This window comes from Salvelinus alpinus, chromosome 8 (assembly GCF_045679555.1).
Source record: "Salvelinus alpinus chromosome 8, SLU_Salpinus.1, whole genome shotgun sequence".
Lineage (NCBI taxonomy): Eukaryota > Metazoa > Chordata > Actinopteri > Salmoniformes > Salmonidae > Salvelinus > Salvelinus alpinus.
In genome coordinates, this window is record NC_092093.1 from 84,997,259 (window position 1) to 85,024,687 (window position 27,429).

General features: G+C 41.7%; 1 protein-coding gene across 5 annotated transcripts; it reads right to left on the reverse strand.

The window, feature by feature from the left end:
* LOC139583797 (poly(U)-binding-splicing factor PUF60-like) lies at window positions 1-27,352 on the reverse strand. Of its 5 annotated transcripts, none has more exons than XM_071415267.1 (12): window positions 27,205-27,349; window positions 21,267-21,350; window positions 20,886-20,981; window positions 20,666-20,755; window positions 20,016-20,066; window positions 16,137-16,298; window positions 15,878-15,970; window positions 14,137-14,350; window positions 13,846-14,036; window positions 9,042-9,180; window positions 2,383-2,642; window positions 1-690 (listed from the first exon to the last, which is right to left on the reverse strand). In XM_071415267.1, the coding sequence occupies exons 3-12, from the start codon at window positions 20,964-20,966 to the stop codon at window positions 391-393; spliced, it is 1,581 nt and encodes a 526-aa protein (XP_071271368.1). In that variant the 5' UTR covers window positions 20,967-20,981; window positions 21,267-21,350; window positions 27,205-27,349; the 3' UTR covers window positions 1-390. The 5 variants fall into 5 exon arrangements, with proteins under 5 accessions (XP_071271368.1, XP_071271365.1, XP_071271366.1 ...); XM_071415264.1 differs by having other exon boundaries at window positions 13,804-14,036; XM_071415265.1 differs by having other exon boundaries at window positions 13,804-14,036; window positions 21,267-21,283; window positions 27,205-27,237.
* Between the last annotated feature and the right edge of the window lie 77 nt (window positions 27,353-27,429).

Sequence of the window (27,429 nt, forward strand, 5' to 3'; positions counted from 1 at the left end):
TTTGCATAGTTGAAGAATTTATTTGTGAGGAAACTGGAACCAATGGCTCTAAAACAATGTTTAAAGAGTCCTGACAATGTTAGAAGAGCAAACATTGGCAAACTTAAAAAGAGGGTAAAACCTAAACATAACTTCTCACTTTGATTACAAAAAAGCTGCAAATAATACAAAAAGAAATCAAGTCTTCACAGTAGGTGAAAAGACAAAATCCATGAGGTGCAAATATTCCTTTCTTAACCAATCCCTCAAAAGAGACCATTAATAATATTAACATCAATTTAAAAAAATACAAGTTAAAAAGAGGCTCAAATCTCTAGCAGCAGTGAGAGTGGCTGAAGTGAGTTTGAGTAACGGGTATGGGAAGGGTGTTGGGCGACCATTTCAGACAGTTTATGCGGAGAGGTCGCTGCTGTTGAAGCGCTCTTGGTCATAGACCTCCGCGATGACCTTGCGACCCCCGAACCAGCGGTCGTTGAGTGCCTGGATGGCCTTGTTCATCTCCGAGGCCATGGAGAACTCCACAAAGATCTTGACGATGATCTCGGCATCTTCCTCCTCGCCCTGCTTCTCCTGGTAGATGATGACTCGGTTGACGGCACCAAACTTGCCACACTCCTCAGTTACCTCACCCTCCAGGTCGTCATCGATGTCCTCTGGCCCCACCATGTTCCGTAACACCATCACCGTAGACTGGGGACGAGCACGACAACATGTCAATATGTATACCAATCCAATTCGCATTATATCAACAAAAAAATCTACTTTTCAGTGAAAGTACTGCACCTTTTGTGAAATTTATGCCACGAAACAAGGCAAATATCACAGAAGCAAACTGGTAAGGGTCCAAAAAGGTTACCTTTTTTAGCACAGAAACAAATTTAAAATCCGTGAGAAGTACAAGAAAACATTTATTTGCGTCCTGTTCCCGTTTTCTATACGTTCTGCACATGTGCTACACAAAAACCTGTCCCTGATATTTACACCTCTACTCAATACAACCACATTGAATTTACCTTCAGTGTTCACTGTATAATAGAATAGGCTACTGCAGAAAATGGCTGATTTGCTCATATCCAAAAGCCTACATGTGATTGGGCAGGCGGAATGTAGTAAGAAATATAAATGCACACTGATCTGCATGTCATTGTGGCAGTAAGTGGAAAAAACTATATGAAACCATATTTAGCCTACTTTACACCTTAGACCAGGGGCGCAACTTTGGCTTTAGAAGTCGGGGGGACATAACTTAGGCTGTTTGGATAAACACTCCAAACAGCCTACCGGATCGCTCGGAGGCGTCCGCATGGACCTAAAGCACACCGTTGCCTCGTTTAGTATCACATTCCAATGATAAAACTGGGGCGGGGGGTAATATGCAATTTCAGAATGTGGGGGGGACATGAACCCCCCGTCCCCAGTGAAAGTTGCGCCCCTGCCTAAGACTGTATATTACGCTCTCCCTCCCACACACACTGCTCCAAACTTAAGAACAAAAAATATTTCTGATTAAGATATAGCTTAAAATTACATTGAGTAGGCATATGCATCCTACCTTTGAAGCACATCTTTGAGTAGGCTCTCTATCCCTTTTCCATTCTTCCTGTGCCATCCAAATGTGTGCATATCATATTGGTCAAGTTACCAGGCTGTTAGCTAGCTAACATGAATAAGCAAGGCTGTTTGTTATCAAATCAACAATAAGCGGCCTGCGATTAACATAAAACGGCCCTCGACTAGGTTTATGAAAGTCTATCAAATGCATGCAAATTCACAGTAGAAAGGGGAAAGGTAGCCCCGATAATAACTTTTGAATGGTTTGGGCTAGAGACACGGTTTTCAAAGATATAAAGGCGTGGCTGTCACTGTGCACTGTTTTTCCTTTATGGCATTTCTCTATGGCTGCATGACAGCAAAGTCTAGTGAGGCTGGTCTGTGCTTTTGGTTGTAACAGGCAAAATGAATAGACACAATTTGTCCACTTCACTTGCGCTGCGACCCACTCCAACAATTAAACAAACAGAAAACCTATCAGTCTGCACACCCCAGCTTGTCATCACGGCTAAATTACATTTTAAAACTGATGGAGATGTGCAGAAAGAGTGGACGGAGACAGATGGATATTGGATGAAGCGCTCATTCTGATGACTGATATTCACTTTGTAGAACGGGTAGGGATGCATTCTGTCCTCAGTCAATTATTTCGATATGAGAAGCATATTCCTTGGATCTACACAATTCACGTGGATGGCCTATAAGCCAGGTAGGTCGTCACTGTAAATAAGAATTTGTTCTTAACTGACTTGCCTCGTTAAATAAATAAATTAAATAAAAAGCGACAAGCTTGCATCCCTGAAATATCTTTATCTTCATGTCTGGTCTTACTTCTGATTTCCTCAGCAGTTTCTGCATGACCATGTGTCTGGCGCTGCTGCCTGAGATACTCATGTGTTCTTGGTCGCTCAACATCTCCTGGCCTGTCCCGTCCTGCAGCATCTCCTTCTCCTCCTGCTTCTTCTTCTGCAGTTCTTGCAGAGAGGGGTTGGGCTGGGCTGGGTTGGTGATCACAGGCGGCGAGGCCAGCACAGGGTTGACCAGGCCCACCTGGGGCAGCACTGGCAGGTTTTGACGCACTGGTGTCACACCTTCAGGGACATGAGAGGGACAATTACATGCGTCAGCCATACAAATATGCACAGAGTACATCAAATATTAGGAACACATTCCTAATATTGGAGTTGCACCCCACTCCCCCCATTTACCCTCAGAACAGCCTCAATTCGTTGGGGCATGGACTTTACAATGGGTCGAAAGCATTCGACAGGGATGCTGGCCCATGTTGACTCCAATGCTTCCCACAGTTGTGTCAAGTTGGCTGGATGTCCTTTGGGTGGTGGACCATTCTTGATACACACAAGAAACTGTTGAGCGTGAAAAGCCCAGCAGCATTGCAGTTCTTGACACAAACTGGTGCGCCTGGCACCTACTACCAAAGCCATACATACACAATCGATGGCTCAATTGTCTAAAGGCTTAAAATTCATTCTTTAACCTGTCTCCTCCCCTTCAGCTACACTGATTTGAAGTGGATTTAACAAGTGACATCAATAAGGGATCATAGCTTTCACCTAGATTGACCTTTGTCAGTCTATGTCAAGGAAACAGCAGGTGTCCTTAATATTTTGTATACTCAGTGTTAGGGCTGACCCGTTTTAGTTGACTGGTCGATTGTTTTGTCGATAAGCTGTTGGTCGGCCGATAATTGTTTGTCCAGCAGTTAAAATGAAAAATGAAATAATTATGGCACATCTTGATTGACGCCCGTCTCAGTGGACTAATCCATTACGGAGGCCGTTGAGACGGCACACCAGTATCACCAGTAGTATATTTACTGTTAATTCCCATCATTTGTAATCTACAATGTTTGTTAGACCAACGTAATTTCTGTTAATGCATTCAATATATTAATATTAGTCTTTTATAGTTCTCATTGTCGGAGTGGACACGTTGTTTGCAGAGTGCACAACCTATGCTACACTTGTGAGAAACAAGTTTTGGTTTATTTCATTCCATTTACGAGTTGTCAATTTAGTCATTGTCTTTTGTTTTGAGCACTACTGTCAATGTTGATTGACCTGATTATGGAATAGAAGTTGGCCTAGGCTACCTGGCCTGCTTGCAAATGTAGGCTTATAAATGGGCCCATTTGGGGATCTGATCGTTTTTCTGATTGTCTTAACTCACCACCACTACTGAGCTGTGGAGCTTCTCAAAGTGATATTTTCATCACCTAAAACAGAAAGTAAACTAAGTCTGTTTTTACATCCATTGAGAATGACAATAGTTCCTCAATGTAGCCCATTTGAAAAATCTTTCCAGCTCTCCCCCTTTTGATAACCACTCAGTTTGAAAGGGGGAAAAAAACGTAATTTTCTGATCCGGTGGAAACATCATAAAATAGGTCTACCTGATTACTTCTTATCCCTTGCGCAAATATCCTACAGCTTTGTATGTCTGGAGCTTACTGGAAACTGAGGGTCCAAAATATTTTATATAATGTTGCAAGTTTGTTAGTGCAAGCTTCAGGATGGACCAAGACGATAGTTAACACAATGTTTCAAGTTCATTTCAGACAGGCCATGTGTAGCCAATGTGATCTATTTTTATCATATTTTCTACCTGCAGGCTGCAATGTTTTATTTGTTGGCTTTATGTAGACTGTTTTTACATAGTTGCCAATGGCAATAAAAGTTACTTTTAGATTTGAATAGTTTTCATTTAGATAGAATTTTTATTAATCACACAAGTGAATCTGAGATCCGACTTAATTATAAAATGAATGAAACTGTTGCATGAAAATGTGCATATGAAAATCATAACTGGCACACAGATCAGTAGAAATGGTAAGATAAATTGGCACTCCAAATGGAAAAGGTTACCAAGCCCCTGGTTACTGGCAACTTCGGGATCGTAATAGCAGAATCTGCGAAGGCCAGAAGCAGCAGGTGATGCTTTGGGAACAGGTTTCTTCCTTCTGGTTAGGCTAGCTTGATATCTGGCTCCCGAGTCATTTGTGTGTCTTAATTATTTAATCAACGTGTGCTTAAAACATCAGACAAGCTCAGTAGCCTACATATAGTTGATTTTATTAAAACGCGGGTGTGTCTATATATGGGGAAACACATGTTTGAAAATTTTGTTGAGTCGATTGGTCGAAAAAAACGACTCATGATCGACCAATATTTTTGGGGGTCGGGGACAGCCCTACTCAGTGTACATCTTCATTGATATAGCTTCTATGAGACATGATATGCATGAATTTCCCTTCATAAGAGTCAAATCCTCTGTTGCAATTCCCTTGTTTCTCTTATCGGTCTCATGTCAACCTATTTGTAGTCAAGATTTTATAACACAATTTAATGACCAGGTTCAGATGGAAAAAAACACCAACCTGATTAACCAGATAATCCCTCAACACTGTTGCACTGAGTAGATAAAGGACACATTTTGAAATCACTCAAACGATCCTCTTATTCTCTAAAACAGATATTCCCAAACTGGGGTACCCCTGCCGTCGGGGGTTTTCAAACAGTCCATTTATATTTTCCAACAGGGGCTATACATTTGGGTGAGGTATTTTTCTTGCCCGAGTAGCCTCGTTTCACTGCCAAAAATAAAATTAAACCATCTAGTGTTCAGCGAAATAACAACACAATGTCAAATACAGGTAGCCTAGTCAAATAATTAACATCCAATCACATTAACTGTTACCCCATCTCGCGGGAATTCCACTAATGGTCCGTATGTTGCCAAACGTAGCTGCTGCGCATTCTGTTTGCACGAAAATTTATAAATACTTTTTTAAACTAAGGCCCGCGTCATTAGAGACACATACCAGCTCTACTGGTAGTACTGCTACTACCAACAGTACTACACCTGCACCTGTCGACGACATAAGTTGTTCTGCTTCCACGAGCACATCCAATGCTAGCATCAGTAATTCTACATTTGTTGTTAGCCCAGCTAGCATGGACACTGACAGTTGTGAATCTGATGCAGCCAAAGAGCTACTGCCCCCTTACCCGGGAAAGCACCGAACAGACAGGGACGTTGGACCATAGAAGAGGCGCAAATATGATGAGAACTACATTGATTTGGGGTTCACTTATATTGGGAGTAGTGCCTTTCCTCAGCCACAGTGTGTTATATGTGCAAAAGTACTAATCTAGGAGTATTTTGAGCAAGAATTAAGACGACTTTTGAGTAGTAAGACATACCATTAATAAGAAAGGGCTAGAAGCGTTTTATATGGTGAGCTACCGTGTGGCTAGGACAGGCAAGCCCCATACTATCGTGGAGGACTTCATTCTTCCTGCTACCGCGGATATGGCTGGGACAATGCTGGGGGAAAAGGCCAAAAAAAACTATACAGACAATGCCTTCATCAAACAACACTGTTTCACGACACACCAGTGACATGGCAGGAGATGTTTTGAAACAATTACTGCCTCGAAATACAAGCCAGTGAATTCTATGTGTTACAGCTGGATGAGTCAACAGACGTGGCGGGCCTGGCACAGCTCCTGGTATATGTCCGTTACGTTTATGGGGGTCAATTAAGGAAGACATCCTCTTCTGCAAACCACTGGAAACCAGGACAACAGGAGAGGATATTTTTAAAGTACGGGACAGCTTTGTGACATCAAATGGACTTTGGTGGTCAAGATGTGTTGGTATCTGTACTGATGTCGCAAAAGCCATGATAGGGAGACATAGTGGAGTGGTAACGCGCATGCAAGCAGTTGCTCCTGACGCCACTTGGGTACACTGCAGCACCCACCGAGAGGCTCTTGCTGCCAAGGGAATGCCTGATAGCTTAAAAGATGTTTTGGACACTACAGTGAAAATGGTTAACTTTGTTAAAGCAAGGCCCCTGAACTCTTGTGTATTTTCTGCACTATGCAATGATATGTGCAGCGACCATGTAACGCTTTTACAACATACCGAAGTGTGCTGGTTATCTTTTTTGGGATAGGGGGCAGCATTTTCACTTTTGGATGAATAGCGTGCCCAGAGTGAACTGCCTCCTACTCTGTCCCAGAGGCTAATATATGCATATTATTATTACTATTGGATAGAAAACACTCTGAAGTTTCTAAAACTGTTTGAATGATGTCTGTGAGTATAACAGAACTCATATGGCAGGCGAAAACCTGAGAAAAGTCCAACCAGGAAGTGGGATATCTGAGGTTGGTCGATTTTTCAAATCAGCCCCTATTGAATGCACAGTAGGATATGGATCTGTTTGCAATTCCTACGGCTTCCACTAGATGTCAACAGTCTGTAGAACCTTGAATGAGGCTTCTACTGTGATGTGGAGCCGGATGGTAGCTGTTTGAGTCAGTGGTCTGGCAGAGAGCTAGGTCCTGGTCACGCGCATTTCACATGATAGCGACCTGCGTTCCATTGCTTCTCTACAGACAAAGGGATTCTCCAGTTGGGACGTTATTGAATATTTATGATAACAACATCCTAAAGATTGATTCTATACTAAGTTTGACAAGTTTCTTCGACCTGTAATATAACTTTTTGAAGTTTTCGTCCGACGTTCGGCTGGACCTGCACGAGCGTTTGGATATGTGTACTAAACATGCTAACAAAAGTAGGTACTTGGACATAAGGAATGGACATTATCGAACAAAACAACAATTTATTGTGGAACTAGGATTCCTGGGAGTGCATTCTGATGAAGATCCTCAAAGGTAAGGGAATATTTATAATGTAATTTCTGTTGACTCCAACATGGCGGAGAATTTTAATTTTCTTTCTGAGCGCCGTCTCAGATTATTGCATGGTTTGCTTTTTCCGTAAAGTTTTTTTGAAATCTGACACAGCGGTTGCATTAAGAACAAGTGTATCTTTAATTCTATGTAAAACATGTATCTTTCATCAAAGTTTATGATGAGTATTTATGTTATTTGACTTGGCTCTCTGCAATTTCTCCAGATATTTTGGAGGCATTTCTGAACATGGCGCCAATGTAAACTGAGGTTTTTGGATATAAATATTAACTTTATCGAACAAAACATATATTTATTGTGTAACATGAAGTCCTATGAGTGTCATCTGATGAAGAACATCAAAGGTTAGTGATTCATTTTATCTCTATTTCAGCTTTTTGTGACTCCTCTCTTTGGCTGGAAAAATGGCTGTTTTTCTGTGGCTATGTACTGAGCTAACATAATCGCAAGGTGTGCTTTCGCCGTAAAATCCTTTTTGAAATCAGACACTTTGGCTGGATTAACGAGAAGTGTATCTTTAAAATGGTGTAAAATACTTGTATGTTTGAGGAATTCTAATTATGAGCTTTCTGTTGTTTTGAATTTGGCGCCCTGCAATTTCACTGGCTGTTGGTTAGGTGGGACGCTACCGTCCCACATATCCCAGACAAGTTAACAAGATGTTTATCTTTCATTTGCTGTATTGGACTTGTTAATGTGTGAAAGTTACATATTTCTAAAAAAATATTTTTGAATTTCCCACGCTGCCTTTTCAGCGGAATGTTGTCGAGGGGTTCCGCTAGCGGAACGCCTGTCCTAGAAAGGTTGTCAAGGGGCAAAGTATTGACAAGTTTTTTTGAATTGAGTTTCAAGCTTAAAGTTTTCTTACTGATCATCATTTTCACTTGTCTGACCGCTTGTATGATGACGAGTTTCTCACACAACTGCCCTATCTGGGTGATGTTATTCTCGCCTGAATGATCTGAATCTAGGATTTCGGGGACTCTCCAAAACTATATTCAATGTGCGGGACAAAATTGAGGCTATGATTAAGAAGTTGGAGCTCTTCTCTGTCTGCATTAACAAGGACAACACACAGGTCTTTCCATCATTGTGTGATTATTTGTGTGCAAATGAAATCAAGCTTACGGACAATGTCAAATGTGATATAGCGAAGTACCTGAGTGAATTGGGTGAGCAATTACGCTGGTACTTTCCCGAAACGGACGACACAAACAACTGGATTCGTTATCTCTTTCATGCCCTGCCTCCAGTCCACTTACCGATATCTGAACAAGAGAGCCTCATCGAAATTGCAATAAGCGGTTCTGTGAAAATTGAATTTAAATCAGAAGCCACTGCCAGATTTCTGGATTGGGCTGCGCTCAGAGTATCCTGCCTTGGCAATTCGCGCTGTTTAGACACTGATGCCCTTTGCAACCACGTACCCTTTGCAACCCTCACTAGCATGAAAACGAAATACAGGCACAGACTGCGTGTGGAAAATTATTTAAGATTGAAACTCTCTCCAATACAACCCAACATTGCAGAGTTATGTGCATCCTTTCAAGCACACCCTTCTCGTTAACCTGTGGTGAGTTATTCACAATTTTCGATGAAGAAATAAAGTTTTATATCTAAGATGGCTAAATAAAAGAGATATAAAAAGTTTGGGAACCACTGCTCTAAAACATTCAAACAGACCTAAGTGAGTGTGTAAGTCAGTGGACAACACCCTTTGTACTCACACATCTCAATACACACCTGTGATCATTCCGGGGGCCTGGGCAGCCATGACTGCCTGAGGGATGCCCATTTGTCCCATCGAACCCATTTGTCCCATTTGTCCCATCTGGTTTGCCCCGGCCATCGCCCCCAAGATGGACGCCCCGGTCACAGCCTCCTTGAGAGAGGGGCGGGACGCATTAGCAGGAAAACACAGTGAGGTGGCACAGTCAGACTTCATACAGCATGTATAGTGTTCTACTCTGCATCTCACCTGTCCTCAAAGCTCGACACCGATTAAACTTTTTTTTTTAAGTGGCAGGTCAATATACAATATTCTACTAGTAAAAGGTGTTATATGTTATAATATAAACAATCACTAAACTCCCAAGACTACTATTTATTACTAAACAGAAGTATGACTAATGTCAGTGCCACTGCCAAATATAGCAGTGGGAGTGCATGCTTGAGCAGTGAGACTCCAGGGTGTAATTAGCTTACACGCCCAATTAGTTTACAGGAGGAGCTTTAGCATCTCAGTATTATCCTAGTACTTTAAATGACAAAAGCAAGGGCCAGTCACAGGATATACCTTTTAGAGATCTTTACGTCTCAATACGATTCGATACTTATCTAGATACATGGGCTCCGATACATTTTAGTTTGAAATTATTCAGTACAATTCGGTTTGTTTAGAGAACGAATCGATGCGATTTGGTTCGTTGCATAAACACTAGGGCCGGGACGATACCAGTATCACTATACACGTTAGTATCCGGGCAAGGAAACAAAACACAAAGTGGATTTACTTCTTTAGGAAAATCCTAGTGTTAGAAACAAAGATCATTATGTTGTTGAGCAAAAGCACACAATATTTTACAGCAGGTTTTTAAAGGACCAAAGAATTTGGTCTGTTTCGTGTTTACATTTTTGCCATGGAAAAAAAATACTGCGATACTGGTATCGCCCAGCTCTAATAGACACATTCATTTTCCATTCTAAATTAAAATCTGCTGCTGATGGAACTCATGAGGGCTCCCGAGTGGCGCAGCGGTTTAAGGCACTTCATCTCAGTGCTAGAGACGTCGTTAAAGACCCTGGTTCGATCCACGCTGTATCACAACCGGACGTGATTGGGCAGCGCACAATTGGCCCCGCATCGTCTGGGTTAGGGTTGGCCGGGTTAGGCCGTCATTGGAAATAAGAATTTGTTCTCAATTGGCTTGCCTAGTTAAATAAAGGTTAAAAACATTTTTTTTATTTTTTATTGCTGACTTGTGTCGGTATTTCCGTTAGCCAGCTTTTGGCCGATAGTGAAAAGTCAAAGAATCTAATTGGCACTGGGAGAAGAAAAAAATCTAATTGGCACTGGGAGAAGAAAAAAATCTAATTGGCACTGGGAGAAGAAAAAAATCTAATTGGCACTGGGAGAAGAAAAAAATCTAATTGCGAAGTAATGCTTTTTAGCCTATTAATTGATGGAAATACATTTGACTGGTCATGCTTATCAGTGTATAGGTTAATTTGCATAATTAGCGTGTGTACAGTATATTCGTTATGTATCTTATTTATCAAGTGTACAGCATACAGAGCCTTTGAGAGGAAAATCTGTCAATCAGCGTGAGCGTGGCTGCTACAGCATCTCAAACAGCAAATTCATAGTTGACGGAAGGCAGGCTTCATCAGCTCGTCACACCACTTTGCAATGAGCTGGAGGCATTATGCATTTTGAAAACATATAGTTCATTATTTTGAAACCTGAGCTTTTTACTACATATTATGAGGCATGTCTTACCTTGCTTCAAAGTAGCCTAGCCAAATTCAGACCATTTATTTTATATCAACTTGCTTTAAATTGTCCAGTAGCCAAAGGTACAACCTTAGGTCATATAAGAAACCAAAATTAGTTGTTGCATATTAGATTTCCTCTCTTTCTAAATTTCAAGAAATAAATGTGGACAGTTATTCTAACATCTTCAAAGTGGACATCAGAATTCAGTAAGAATCACCGCATATCGTTGCATCCTCGAATTGCATGTTCTGTTAATATGAATTACCTTAATCTAAATGTGATTTATATTATTCTGAGCTCCGTGGGTGGACGCCCTAATCAGGTTACGCACTCAATGCATATGGGTCTTGTACATTTCTCAAATGTCCGGTAAATGAAAATGCTTCCGGTCAAATGTCCAGCGCAACATTTTCCTAACAGAAACCTGGTGTGTGTGTGTGTGTGTGTGTGTGTGTAAATTATGTATGTCTATAGTCCTCAAACTCAACTCTGGACCACGAAGCCAGTTCCACTGCTTTCTTTCGTTTCCCTCTAAATCAGTGACCGATTTAGACCTGGCACTAGGGCATATTGGCGGGTAAGAATGTCAATTTGCAGGGCTTTGTCAAAAGTCTGTATGAGCACGTGTGAGTTGCGATTTATTGCCGAAAAATGCTGCAGTAGTTGTTTTCAAAGTATTTCTGTTGTTTTGTTTCATAGCTGCTAAATCCTCTGCCTGGCAGGGGAGCTGTGCGCATTGAGTTAAGTGCTGATAGAATTGTTTTTGGAGGTGCTGCGCACAGGCATAAAAGTTGATCGAATTTACTCCAAAGTCTACAAAGTGAGACTTTGTCCGCGTGTTTCTTGGCTATTTACATTTTGTTCACAAGCTTGGTTGTTGTCAACATTAGTTTGAGTCTGTTGCTTCAACTAATAGCAAAGAGACCACCTAGTCAGATCCCAAATCTCAGACACATCTGACAAAACTCGAGTGGCCTGTTACCATGGTAACCTCCCGCCCTTAAAGGGGCAGCTGAACATTTTGTCTCATTTGGATTTTGGTTAGAAAAAGAAATGTCACCGCAAACCAGCGATTCGTAGTGTTTGAATAGATTTTGACTGATGCATGCTATGTTTGGATCGTTTGGGGTCTGCGGACCGATGCACTTGTATCTTAATTAAACATCAGAATCGGGGACCGATGCAAATTGGTGAATCGTTACATCCCTAATACTTTTGCAACTGTAGGTTGAGCTCACATCACAACACAAGCAGATATGGCACAGCACATTTTGTTAGCAAACACACAGCAGTAGAATACTTTATATTGCCCTGCAAGGGTTATGCATTATCAATTCATCAAATATTATATCAAATTCTAGAACTGCAGGGTACATCAAAATAAACACTGTGTACAAAACATTAAGAACACCTTCCTACATTGAGTTGCACCACCCCATTTTGCCCTCAGAAAATTAACGCAAACCGGTGCGCTTGGAACCTACTATATTTTGATGAAATAAAATAAACAAATAAAACTATCATGCCCCGTTCAAAGGCACTTAAATATTTTGTCCATTCACCCACTGAATGGCACATACACAATCCATGTCTCAATTGTCTCAAGGCTTAACAAGCCTTCTTTAACCTGTCTCATCAGCAATAAGAGATCATAGCTTTCACCTGGTCAGTCCATGTCATGGAAAGAGCATTCTTAATATTTTGTACACTCTGAGTATGTTACTTAAAGCACACAGAAAATCAGAAAAGTAAGCTTTATATACAAATTACATGTATCTTTACTATATTAAAACTTTACTGAGTACATTTTGAATTATGGTTACACCTAGCTACCTACAGTACCAGTCAAAGGTTTGGACACACCTACTCATTCAAGGGTTTTTCTTTATTTTTACTATTTTCTACATTGTAGAATACTAGTGAAGACATCAAAACTATAAAATAACCCACATGGAATCATGTAGTAACTAAAAAAGAGTGTTAAACAAATCAAAATATATTTTATATTTGAGATTCTTCAAAGTAATCATCCTTTGCCTTGATGACAGCTTTGCACACACTTGGCATTCTCTCAATCAGCGTCATGGGGTAGTCACCTGGAATACATTTAAATTAACAGGTGTTCCTTGTTAAAAGTTAATTGGTGGAATTTCTTTCCTTATTAATGTGTTTGAGCCAATCAGTTGGGTTGTGACAAGGTAGGGGTGGTATACAGAATATATCTCTATTTGGTAAAAAACCAAGTCCATATTATGGCAAGAACAGCTCAAATAAGAAAAGAGAAACGACAGTCCATCATTACTTTAAGACATAAAGGTCAGTCAATCCGGAAAACCTCAAAAACTTTGAATGTTTCTTCAAGTGCAGTCGCAAAAACCATCAAGCGCTATGATGAAACTGGACAAGAAACACGAGCAATGACATTAGACTGGTGGAAATCTGTGAGTTGAGATTTGAGAACTCCATGTCTGTGAGACGCAGAGTAGGTGAACGGATGATCTCCACATGTGTGGTTTCCACTGTGAAGCATGGAGGAGGTGGTGAGATGGTGTGGGGGTGCTTTGCCGGTGACAGTGAAGATGATTTATTTAGAATTCAAGGCACACTTAACCAGCATGGCCACAACAGCATTCTGCAGCGATACGCCATCCCATCTGGTTTGCGCTTAGTGGGACTATCATTTGTTTTCAACAGGAAAATGACCAAACACACCAACAAGTGTTCAGCATATGTGGGAACTCCTTCAAGACTGTTGGAAAAGCATTTCAAGTGAAGCTGGTTGAGAGCATGCCAAAAGTGTGCAAAGCTGTCATCAAGGCAAAGTATGGCTACTTTGAAGAATATAAAATATTTTTTGGTTACTACATGATTCCATATGTGTTATGTCATAGTTTTGATGTCTTCACTATTATTATACAGTGTAGAAAATAGTAAAAATAAAGAAAAACCCTTGAATGAGTAGGTTTGTCCAAACTCTTTACTGGTACTGTGCATCAGAAGTATATTTACCTGGAAGGCCAATAGATCCCTTTGGAAGGGAATCATACTTGCCTGGGCCGTTATCTTAGCGGTGGCTGCTGCAGCAGCCACGGCTGCAGCGGGGGGCAGGCCACCAGGCTGGGTGGGGGTCAACATGGGCATGGGAGGGGTCACAGCCTTGCCAACCCGCAGGTACTGGCCCCCCAGGTCAAACAGGTTCATGGAGGACACTGCGTCCAGGGACGACTGGGGCTTGTCATACTCTGCCAGGGAGAGAGGGGGGGAGAGGAGTTAGGAGGAGGACAAACACACAGCAACAGCACATCCCGAGGGCCGCCACCAGCAAGGGGCCTCTCTGCTCACCGACGAAGCCAAAGCTCTTGTGTCTTCCTGTGGTGGGGTCCCTGGCTAACGTGCAGGACTTGATCCTCCCGAAGGCCTCAAAGACGCTCTTGATGTCCTCGTCTGAGAGGTCAGGGTGGACGGAGGCAACGTAGATCCGGTTGTAGGCGCGTGCCTCCTCTGCCAGCTGGTCGATGATGGGTTGCGCCTGACCAATGTTACCTGGCCGCCCCACCTACAGCACAGATACCAGCACAGGGCCAATGAGTGGGGTGTCACAGCCACTGACCAAGCAACGCAACACCTCGAGCGCCAAAACCACTTAACACCTTCAACTCAGGACAACGCAATTACGCTGCTTTTCAAACTGTAACACCAGTGTTACACGAGTGTATACTCACTTATGTTATACTAGGGAATCTGTGTTTCCATAGCTAGGGCTGACAGTGAAGCATGTGAAGAGCAGAATTAACAACCTCTGCATAATCAAAACGGTCGCTTATCGAGAAGTTGCTAAAATTCACAGTTAGCCATTGTTATGCAAATGCCAGCTGAAAAGTACCAGTGGCCTGGTTTTGGGCCCAAGTGAGCGCAGGCCCGTCGGAGCCATGGCCCGGTAAGACATGGGTGCCAGCCCACGTAGACGTAAACAGAAAAGTCTGAGCCTTTGGAGTCAATCCTGTATGGAAATGCTCTATTAGAGATCTGAAGGAGCCGCTTTCTCTTTGTAATTGCCGCCTAATGTATTCTTAGCCAAGTTCACACTAGCCTTGCTAAACTGCATCTGTCCACCAGGGCTAAGGTAATACGAGTGATATGAAATGTGACAACCTGCACTATAGTCTAGAGACAATGTCTTCTATCGACACACTATTTTCTTTAACTCTCACTCTTTCTAGACTATCAACTGAAACGTACAATAGAAATCATGAAACTAAAAGAAAAGTATAGCCTATCTGAAATTCATGAAGATAATTATACTGTAAAAGCTGCTACTATGACTTGCTCACTCACTCAGGCATGTTTGACCAACACTAAAAGAAAGGCCTGTTCAGATTGCCTTAAGCCGGAGCTGCAGCTGGGGATCAACTAGTGGAAATAGCTATAAATTAACAAAACCCGTGGCTGGCACTACACTGTCAAGGACCGACATGTCTCAGAGGCATCTCCTCTAACAACTGTCATCTATAGGTTAGTGTCTGGAGCGTCTCTTTGAGCGGCTATGTAGTATATGATATGTGCTCCAGGTGGGGCGGCCAAGCAACACCAACCAGGCGCAGCCCATCATCAGCACATCTCGGACACAGAGCAACGCATCATCACACGCTGCCCGGGTATCCTAGAGGAACTGGTCACTAAAACAATGTGGTGATGACATCATGGAAGCAGAAGAACGCGCATACATTCACAAAAATACACACCCGCGCACACACAAACACGTGCGCACACACATGCAACCACACACACCTTTAAATGAATGGACATACATACAAGCAAAGAAAGAAAAAGAAATGAGTGGCTTTAAATACACAGAATTAGAGATACTACCAATTAGTGATTCACCCAGAAATAGTTCAGTTACACACAAGGAGCGAAATGAGAAAAGGGGATGTCCGAACTGTCTCCATGCATCCTCGATAGAAAAGATAAAAAGGTTAAAAAGATGATAGCAGGAGCACCGCTCTTTCCAGGGGTATAGAGGGGGGGTTCTGAGAGGTCCACTTCCACTGGGCAGGACAGGCTGCCTCTCCAGGCCACTCACCTTGATGTTCCTGCCCCCGAGCATGACCGAGTTCATCTGCTCCAGAGCCAGCTGTGCAGCCTCCGGGATCTCATACTCCACAAAGGCAAAGCCCTGCACGCACAGACATAGACCCATGAGACAACAGTTACAAACACGAGCATGTCAAATTCTCCAGTTGTGAATCAAAAGTTTCATTCATATGATTAATGCAGATCTAATTCTAATCCTATTGCAATTCTGTGTGGCGATGTAGTTTGAGCATGCTCTATAAACTGACCTTGTGCTTCATTGTAACTGAGTCCCATGACATGTCAATGCTCTTGATGGGGCCGAAGGGGGCAAAGGCCTGTCTGATGGTGTCCTCCCCAAGCTCATAGTATATGGAGCCCACATACACCCGGCACATGATGGCCAGAGCGCGCTGCCGCTGAGCCGCCACCTGGTAACCACGGAGAAAAACACACCATGATGCTTAGGGGGCCAAAGAAAGAAAGAACACACAAAATCAAATCTAGATGTGTATGGGTAAACTGTGATTTTTTTGAATGAGGTCTCATTATGTAAATCACTGGGAATATTTTAAATTCTCTATTGTGTTTGCTTTTCCCAACAATAGACATACAGGCCAATGTCAGGGATGGATGCAATCTGGGCATATGCAAAATAAAGAGTCCTGAAAAATGGATTTGTGACTATTGCTATCTATACTGAACAAAAATATAAAAACGCAACATGCAACAATTTCAACGATTTTACCGAGTTACAGTTCATATAAGGATATCAGTCAATTTTAATAAATTCATTAGGCCCTAATCTAGGGATTTCACATGACTGGGCAGGGGCACAGCCTTGGGAGGGCCTGGAATGGCATAGGCCCAACCACTTGGAAGCCCGGCCCAACCACCAGAGAGCCAGGCCCACCCAATCAGAATTAGTTTTCCCAGAAATATTCCTGTTTCATCAGCTGTCCAGGTGGCTGGTCTCAGACAAGGTGAAGAATGCCGGATGTGGGGGTCCTGGGCTGGCGTGGTTACTCGTGGTCTGCGGTTGTGAGGCTGGTTGGACGTACTGCCAAATTCTCTAAAACGACGTTGGAGGCAGCTTCTGGTAGAGAAATTAACATTCAATTGTCTGGCAACAGCTCTGGTGGACATTCCTGCAGTAAGCATGCCAATTGCACGCTCCCTCAAAACTTGAGACATCTGTGGCATTGTGTTGTGTGACAAAACGTCACATTTTAGAGTGACCTTTTATTGTGTCCAGCACAAGGTGCACCTGTGTAATGATCATGCTTTTTAAATAAGCTTCTTGATATGCCACACCTGTCAGGTGGATGGTTTATTTTAGCAAAGAAGAAATGCTCACTAACATGGATATAAACAACATTTGAAAGAAATAAGCTTTTTGTGCATATGGAACATTTCTGCGATCTTTTATTTTAGCTCATGAAACCAACACTTTACATGTTGCGTTTATATTTTTGTTCAGTATATAACAATATATCAGCCATTTTGTAAATGCAGACACTTATACAGCTACATAACTTTAAGAAATCTGAATCATTACTGTATTTATATGGGTGAAAGCACAAGAGGTGATGGACATGCATGCCCCTCGCTAATATTTAGCCCTTGAAACTGACCTGTAGTCCAGTCGTGTATATGAGATGACATTTCAACATGGACAACAAACTAAATCAACACCTACAGTGCCATGAAAAAGTATTTGCCCCCTTTCTGATTTTCTTTCTTTTTGCATATTTTTGATACTGAACTGTTATCAGATGTTCAACCAAAACCTAATATCAGATAAAGGGAACCTGAGTCTACAAATACTTAACTTTGTTTATGAAATATGTAATTGTTGTGTTATTTGTTCACTCAGGATCCCTTTATCTGATATTAGGTTTTGGTTGAAGATCTGATAACAGTTCAGTATCAAAAATATGCAAAAAGAAAGAAAATCAGAAAGGGGGCAAATACTTTTTCACAACACTGTATATCAGTTGAAAAGCATCCATACAAAGATAAAAAGCCTGAGGAAAGCATTTCACACTTACGTCTCTAAGGGGAGGGAGGGATGGGTAACCACTGAAAGCAGTTTACTGGTTCCTTTTACTCAAGCATAGCTGCGTTATCACCCACAGGCGAACTAGGCGAACTAGTAACAGCCTAATCTATTGCATAAGAAAAAAGTGATTTCCTATTTTACAACATAAAATTTGAGATTGCCAAAAAGGGATTCCGGTTTGAGAAGATCTCTCATTTTAGTTATTGAAAGAGACTGCTAACCCTCTTTAGCCCCACACCAAAGCTGGCTTTCTCAGCGTCAATCAATGCAAAGTAACATCATATTTATAAAGAAGACATGAACTTCCCTGCATTGATATTCTCAACTACATTTGCATAGCGATTTCAGGCTATAGAGCAAAAAGCCATAATAAATGTTCTGCTAAAAAAAAATGAATAAAAGGTTTGTATTGTGCTCAAATACACTACATTGCCAAAAGTATATGGACACCTGCTGGTCAAAAATCTCGTTCCAATTCGTCCCAAAGGTGTTTGATGCGGTTGAGGTCAGGGCTCTGTGCAGGCCAGTCAAGTTCTTCAAACACCGATCTCAACAAACCATTTCTGTATGGACCTCGAACAAGAAAGGGCCTTGCCCAAAATGTTGCCACAAAGTTGGAAGCACAGAATCTTGTAGAATGTCAATGTATACTGTAGCGTTAATATTCCCATTCACTGGATTTAAGGGGCCTAGCCCGAACCATGGAAAACAGCCCAGACCGTTATTCCTCCTTCACCAAACTTTACAGTTGGCACTATGCTTTCGGGCAGATAATGTTCCCCTGGCATCCGCCAAACCCAAATTTGTCCATAGGACTGCCAGATGGTGAAACACGATTCATCACTCCAGAGAACGCGTTTCCACGGCTCCAGAGTCCAATGACGACGAGCTTTACACCACTCCAGCCGACGCTTGGCATTGCGCATGGTGATCTTAGGCTTGTGTGCGGCTCCATGGAAACCCATTTCAATGTCACTCCCGACGAACAGTTCTTGTGCGGACGTTGCTTCCAGATGCAGTTTGGAACTCGGTAGTGAGTGTTGCAACTGAGGACAGACATTTTTACTCGCTTCAGCACTCAGCGGTCGCGTTTTCTGAGCTTGTGTGGCCTACCACTTCGCGGCTGAGCGGTTGTTGCTCCTAGACGTTTCCACTTCACAATAACAGCACTTACAGTTGACCGGGGCAACTCTAGGAGGGCAGAAATTTGTCGAACTGACTTGTTGTAAAGGTGGCATCCTATGACGGTGCCACATTAAAAGTCACTGAGCTCTTCAGTATGGGCCATTCTCCTGCCAATGTTTGTATATGGAGATTGCATGGCTGTGAGCTCGGTTTTATACACCTGTCAGCAACGGGTGTGGCTGAAATAGCCAAACCCACTAATTTGAGGGGGTGTCCTCATACTTTTCACCATGCAGTGTGTATGAATTCAAACAAATCCCAAATTTCCATTATGAATCTCTTTCAGTTGAAAAAACATTGACCAACAGCTGTTGCCACTAGTGGAAGAACTTCAGGGCACTTCTTCTGAAATCTGCCATTTCCTGGTTGCAAAAATTCAAAAAGTTTGCCTAATTTCAGTTTGTGAGACAAAACAAGCAATGTAAAGAGTAGAGAATCGTTGCACCATTAGACCGCTGTGAAATATATTTTCAATAACCAAAAATATTATATTTTCAGCTGTTTGAAGCTGGTGTACAAAACCGAAAGTAAAAGATGCTAAAACTAAACTTAAGAATGGGAAGCATAGAAATAGTGCACACAGAACAGATCTACCGCTCCTTAGACTTGCTTTCAATGAGAATGACAGATGTATAACTCACATTTATATATATATATGAATGTTTCGCCCAAAAAGTTACATTTTGCATCTTTAACCAGACTGAATTAAGCAGACGCAGCACATTGTATAAGAACTTGTCCCTCATATTTATAATATTTATAAACATGTCTTCTTTTGAAATATGAGTTATTTGGTCAGCTGCAATGGCTAGGATGGAGCCCAGAGTGGCCGATCAAAAAAGGGTAACAGTCCTTTTTATCATGAATGCGCACAGAGAAAAAAGTGTAATAATCTATTGACCGATTGTAAAGGTGAGAGAGGATCTCCAAAGCCCATTGTCACTGCTGCCATCTGAAAGACAGTAAAGATGAAAAAGGAACTGAAAAGTAGGTTAGATATATCTTTAAGCTTTGCTTTTTCAAATGTTGTTCCTTTGCTATACATCAGCTTTTAGAGACATTACACACTCCCCATAAAAAGCTTTCAGGACTGATTTGACTTTCCCTCTGCCACCCACTTCAAATCTTCCCCAAAACCATTTCACTATATCACCCCACAATCAAAACCCCTATGTGGAAAAGAAGTGCAAAGCATTCAACATGTTTAACAAAGTCTTCATGCTGATCTTCTCTAGCTGAAAAAAAGAGAGGCAGAAACAAGAGGACAAATATACCCATCCTATCATCGTAAGCAGACAAATATACTTTATATGCTGTGCTGCTATGTTTTGTGCTACTAAACAATAAAGTCATGTTTCATACCTACAAAGCTCCCAGGGCAGATAGTCATATCGAATTACTATGTGACAATCTTGCTAATGGTCCAAGTTACTCTTAGATATGAGCCTATAATTGAGTGCCTGTGGTTGGCGTTAAGAGATAAGAACATATGGTCAACGACATGTAGAGTTAAGTTGCAGTTGTAAGAGTATAGAATTCTGCACGTCTCACCTGTAAGTTGGTAAGCTGTTGTTGCTGATGAGCAATGGTCTGCTTCACTAAGGCACTCTTAATGCTCTGCTCCATGGCATACTTCTTTGCCTGAAAAAAAGTCATTGAGCGTGAGAGAATAAAGGAAACGCGAGAGAATAATGCAACCGCAGGCAAACTGACTAATGTAGAGACATTACGTATACACCTGTATTTAGTCATGTACATGTAGTAGGCTCACCCTTTGTAGTGCCTCCTGCTGCTCCGGGGTGAGAAGCGGCAGGCCAAGCTTCGCGCCTGTGCCCTGTCCATTCTCCATCATCAGAGCTGTCCCTCCCTGAAGAACCACAGCAGTGAAAATACATGTGAGCATCCTCAGGAGACATGAACACTTATTCATTGGAGAAATGAATGACACTTGCTGTGCACTGCACATTTGGTAGACTACATCTCTCTCTTCTACTATGATCATAATAAGGATAATTTAGGTATAGATTGAGAATCATCACAGTGCATATGTCGTACTGGGGAGGGGGGGGGGGTCAGGTAATCTCAATATCAAAGACTAGTCATCAGTGATTGGGACGCTCAAGACAAGCGTGCGTAGAGAAGAGCTCCTTACCTACAACCTGCTAAACGCTGGGACCAGAGGCAGGATAACCCAGGGGGGAAGAGTGAATGGGAAGCCTTAACAATTCAAAAAAGTCTGAGAGAGAGAAAATGCCTTCAGACTAACATGATAGCAGCTGCAAGGCGGTAAACTTGGTATCCTTTATTTGCACCAGGTATTATTAACTAAGCTAGCTAATTTTATACAAACTTAGCTAGCTAACTTGCAAACGAGATAGCTATGTAGCTAGTTTGTTACTAGTAGGGGTGTAACGGTACACGTATTCGTACTGAACCTTCAGGTAACTCGGTTCGTTCCGCACTGTGAACGCAAATAAATACTTTAAATATATATATTTACAAAATTTAAAAAAATATGCCTTGAGTAAATCTGAGCTAAAAAAAACATTTCAGGCTATTCTGTTAAAACAACTACAAACCCTACGTTGTAATCACAATTCAAATCTTAATTGCCGCATTTCAAACTGTCCTTTTGTGAGGCGCAGCTGGGAACTAGTTCTGTACGATGGCGAGTGGTGGGGTCGATAAACCAGAATTGGAGGATCCTCCATCATCGTTTAAATCTCCAGTTTGGTTAAATGTTGGCTTCCCAGTAGATTGCAACACCGATGGAAGGAGAGTTGTGGATAAAACTTGAACAGTATGTCACCACACTCAATGAGAATAGCCTATGCAGCTGCCGACACATTTTGGCTGATATCATCCCAGTATACCAGTACAAGAAAGAAACGCAAAGAAACACCACAACATCCCCTCTGCATCCAAGCAGACCTTCATGCAACCCAAGCACACCTCCCAAATAAATTGCACGAACAATAAGTAAGCTATGTTTATAGTTATTAGTTTATAGCCGCGGATATGCGCCCATTCTCCATGGTTGAGAATAGGGGGTTTCAGCACCATGTTAAACAATGTTTCGGTTCGGAAAATGTGACATTGAATTTATCGGACATTTGAGAAATTTACCAGAACCCATATGCATTGGGTGCGTAACCTGATTAGGGAGTCCACCCACGGTGCTTAGAATGACAGAAATCACATTTAGATTATGGTCATTCATATTAACAGAACATGCAAGTCGAGGACGCAATGATGTGCGGTCCTTCTTACCTAATTATGTTGCGCACTTTGAAGATGTTAAAATAACTGTCCACATGTACTTTTTCTCAGCCAACAAGACAAGTAACGAACAGCAAAATCACTAGCCTATGTGAATCTACTATCCCCCACAGTTGTCACACCCTGGCCTTAGTTATCTTTGTTTTCATTATTATTTTAGTTAGGTCAGGGTGTGACATGGGGAAGTATGTGTTTTGGGTTGTCTAGGGGTTTGTAGGTTTAATGGGGAAATGTCTTGTCTAGGTGTTTGTATGTCGATGGCTGCCTGGATTGGTTCTCAATTAGAGACAGCTGTGGTTTATTGTCTCTAATTGGGAGCCATATTTAAGGCAGCCATGGGCATCATGTGTTTGTGGGTAATTGTCTATGTTGAACGTTTGTTGCTTGTCTGTGCACTTACGTTATTTAGCTTCACGGTTGTTTGTTGTTTTTGTTAGTTTGTGTATAGTGTTCGTTTTCGTGTTTTTCTCTCTTCCAAAATAAAGAGATGTATTTTGCACACGCTGCGCCTTGGTCCAATCTCTCACAAGAAGACGATCGTGACAACAGTAGAGAAGTTTCCTTACTTATCTACAGCTTGTCGAGAAAGAAATAGCCTATTCCAAACCGACTGGGACAGTTGAGGGACACTAGATCCAAAATTCATACAACTAGCAGGCCTAGGCTACATAAAGCAAAACTTTTAAAAAGCAATGAGTCTGATGCAACAAATCAGAATATTTAGCCTAAAATGTTGATAAACTATTATTTCTTCACATTATAAGCGTATCAATACGCAGTAGGCTATGTGCGAATGTTTGTTCCACAATGCAATTATCAGGAAAACACTTGTCAAAAGCGCACCACACATGCGAGCGGTGTCATGTGACAGATGAAAATATATGTTAGAAATGTAGATCTAATATGCAACAACTAGCATGGGATGCTAATATGACGCCTTTACTACTGTACAATGAAAGAAGGTTTATATAAAATAATTGCCTCCACGGATATGGTCTGAATTTGGCTAGGCTACTTTGAAGCAAGATAAGACATGCCTCATAATATGTAGTAAAACGCTCAGGTTTCAAAACAATTAACTATATGTTTTCAAAATGCATAATGCCTCCAGCTCCAGCAAAGTGGTGTGACGAGCTGATGAAGCCTGCCTTCCGTCAACTATGAATTTGCTCTTTGAGATGCTGTAGCAGCCACGCTCACGCTGTCTGACAGATTTTCCGCTCAATATATGTATGCTGTACACTTGATAAATAAGATACATAACGAATATACTGCACACACGCGCTAATTGAATACCACTCAATTATGCAAGTTAACTCATACACAGATAAGCATGACCAGTCAAATGTATTTCCATCAATTTAATAGGCAAAAAAGTATTTTGCAATGGGATATTTTCTTCTCCCGGGCCGGTGGCAATTTTTTTAGCGCCTATTATTGGCTAACGGAAACCCTGTCGTGAAAGTGCTCGAGCCACATTACGTACTTCCCAATTGCACCCATTTCAGCAAACAGGTAGCACCTGTCCAATATAAGCAAGCCAAAGCTTTCAATACGTTTTCCAATGCACCGTGTTGCGCTTCAGGGCTCGACGTTAAGGCTTGTCCGGGGTAAGTATATATATATATTTTAAAGTCAGACAATCACAAAATATTTCAGTTGTCCATTCGTAAAAAGTAAAAACAATATCAAACAATTACTCTGATCACAATTTGTTCAGGCAGCGCACAGCAGGGAATAATTGACATTCTAAGTAAATCGGTCTTCTCGCAAAATCGTCTAGTGTCCGAACGGTTTGGCCTACAAACTATTATGACTATGGAAAGATGAGACTCTCACGAACACGATGGTGCTCTCTGTTTTGCTCTACGACCCCCACAGTTAGGGCTGTGATTTTGTCAGCCGGTGATTGTCACGCAAATAACGGTTGGTCTCACAGTAATTGACCGTTAATTAACACATTTAGCATCTCCTGGCTTCCACACCTACAAGCCACTGATGCAGACATTTGGAACATCTACATTTTAAATCCATGTAATATAGCCTACACCTTCACAATAAATCCATTATTTATTTTAGACAGTTCTAAAGAAACATGATATGAAGAAAATTTTGTATTTTTCAGAAAAACAGAATAGCATACTCTGAGTTGTCCTTATGATAGGTCCTGACCTAGTTAATGCCATATGGCTGTGGGCTACACAAATTAATCTAGCAGACAAGATTTGGTTATAATTCCGTGGCATTATTTTATAGTATAAAGAATCTAATTGAACGAACCTGAATAAAATAGAAAGGATATTTTCTCCAAACGATTTGAGGGAGTGCGCACATGCGGCTATTCTGTGTTGAGCGGTTAACAAAGAAATCGGTACTCCTATATGCTTAATTTAGAGTTAATAATGTAACTTTAGTTGTTCTACAAACGTTGGGCTATATGTTTTGATTTTTAATACATTGTAAGGCTGCATGAGGTGAAGGTCGAGTCATGCGTCCTCCAAAACATGACCCGCCAAACCACGCTTCTTAACACCCGCCCGCTTAACCGGGAAGCCAGCCGCAATGTGTCGGAGGAAACACCGTTCAACTGACGATCAGTTGGCCTGCAGGCGCCCGGCCCGCCACAAGGAGTCGCCAGAGTGCAATGAGCTAAGGCAAAAAGCCCCCTCAGCCAAACCCTTCGCTAACACGGGCGACACTGGGCCAATTGTGCGCTGCCCTATGGGACTCCCGGTCACGGCTGGTTGACACAGCCCGGGATCGAACCCGGGTCTCTAGTGACATCTCAAACACTGCAGTGCCTTAGACAGCTGCACCACTCGGGAGGCTTCCCAAACTATTCTAATAAAGTGTTGTTTCTAAAGTTGCAGCTTTTAAATGGGAATAATTATAAAAGTTGGAGTCTATGCAATTCTCATTCACAGATTTATTTTGAATTACAAATATTTTAACCCACAAGAAGTGAAATTGAGCAAAATACCAAGATTGAAAAATATAATGAGGAGTCAAAAGAACTTAAGCTTTCCTCAGCTGTAGCCTATGAATGAACTGCGTAGTTGGCCTAGGCCTAATTCCATATTATTCTAGCAATGTGCAACCTACCTACAATGCATATAGTAGCCTAGGCGAATAAGAGAGGATGATGAAACAATGCAAATAGTTTATAATTATCCAGTTCTGAGGACAGCAGAGTCGCTCTGCAGCTCATTATGATTTTCAACCAATCACAAGACGCACAGCCAGGAAGGCTCTGTGACGGTGTCACTCGCTCCGTTACACACAGAGACAGATATGTACAGTAGCCTAGGCCTCTCTTTCGTGCCACAACTCCACCAGAGTGGAATAGGCTATTCGACAGTTTTTGGCTCCACTAAATATATTTTGCCAATATCATGATGCCTCTCGTCCCTCGTCGTAGCACGCCAGCCAAATGTGTAGCGGCCATGTAGGCGATAACATCATCTATATATGGAAAAGCCCCGAAAATTATTTCAGACCCCTCCTTTGCACTTCACTCATTTTCAGTCACCCTTTTGGCTGATGGTGTTATGGACCTTTATTTGTTGTTGGAACAAGTGGTCTAAGCTTTCGGACAAGTAAAAAAATATGTCTTACTTGTCCCAAGAACAAATGGCTAAAAAAGTGTATATCAAGCCCTGCCGCATACTTAACAGTGATAGCCCCTTTCCCATCACATTACCCCGGAGTGGGAGATGTACCTTGTTACGGACACTCGCTGTTTACGAGTCACGCATCTGGCACTGAAGGAAGCAGTGTCATGGTGCGTTCTCGAAGATGGAAGTGGGAATTAACCACATACAATTGGGAAAAATACACTTGAATGGACCTCCAACTAATTCCTATTGGGAAACTTGTCTGTCATCCTGGGCACCCACCTCCCACATGGTGACCTCTGTCACCTACTAACGAAATGGCCTCTAACAGCATTTTCTGTAATTAAAAGCAATTTATTCATGTGGTTTTTGAACTCTATAATTGGTTTACAATCATGAAAGTTGTACTTTCAGTTTATGGTTGACCATTTGCCAATGGACAATTCTCGAGTTCAAATCACATGAATGCATCCAACTGGTATTTATGACTTCACAACTGGAAACGTTAAATTCCCACCTACCACATAGTTACAAACGCAGCATCAGAGTGGAAACCTGAGGCCCACATAACAACCCTGTCACAACAGACAATGGCAGGAACATTGTGAATGGCATTTAATTTTCCCGCTGTACCGAAACGTGATAACAAAAACGCAATAGTACGTACCCAACTGTGGGTTTGGTGAACCGTTACACCCCTAGTTACTAGGTAATGCGAAGCGTAAGCAAGTAATACGCTTACTAGTTAGCTAAATGACTAGCTAAGTTGCTACACTTGAGTGGAGCTCAATCGTAAGTAACGTTAGGATAGTTGAGGCGAGCTAACGTAGCTGCCTAACTTGGTCGTTGCATCTTCTTTAACATAGCTACCTAGCATATCACTATTTTCAATCATGCATTGTAATTCCAACAAGGCAGTCTAACATACTAGCATCTTTACCAGTGAGCTAACAATTGCTTTATTTTTTTTAGCTAGAAAGCATTAGTCTAGATCCAATTGTCGCAGTAGTTAGCTAACTTAGCTTGCTAGTAGTTGATAAAGGCCGCATGCCTAAATTCAGGTTTTGTGAATTAAACGTGGTTCACGGGAATAAACCAATAATTCCTACAAGATATGTAGGTTCACAACTATTTGAGAAACAGGACGGGGACAACAATAACTGAGTTCATATTTAACTTATTTAGCAAGTTATTTACCGCAATCTCCGTCACCGCCATGAAGCACACCTACTTGAATAGGCCCTCCACCAGTTTGCGAGTACCGCGAGACTTGCAGGACAAACACTAAACTCGCGAGAGCTTGATTTCAGGTCAGTGTTCAGGGTTTCTAGGTTTGATTTGGTCGTTCTTTCGCCCATTTGACTAAAGTAGAGATGTGCTTGAAATTACACTGTAGTGCTGATGTAGCCATACAATTGCTTT

Coding starts and splice junctions, on each gene's coding strand:
- LOC139583797 (XM_071415263.1), bottom strand. CDS start 27,225: ATGGCGGTGACGGAGATTGCG. Junction 9,181..13,803: donor GGGATCTATTGGCCTTCCAG/GTAAATATACTT, acceptor CCCTCTCTCAAG/GAGGCTGTGACCGGGGCGTC. Junction 2,643..9,041: donor GGCCCCCGGAATGATCACAG/GTGTGTATTGAG, acceptor ATGTCCCTGAAG/GTGTGACACCAGTGCGTCAA.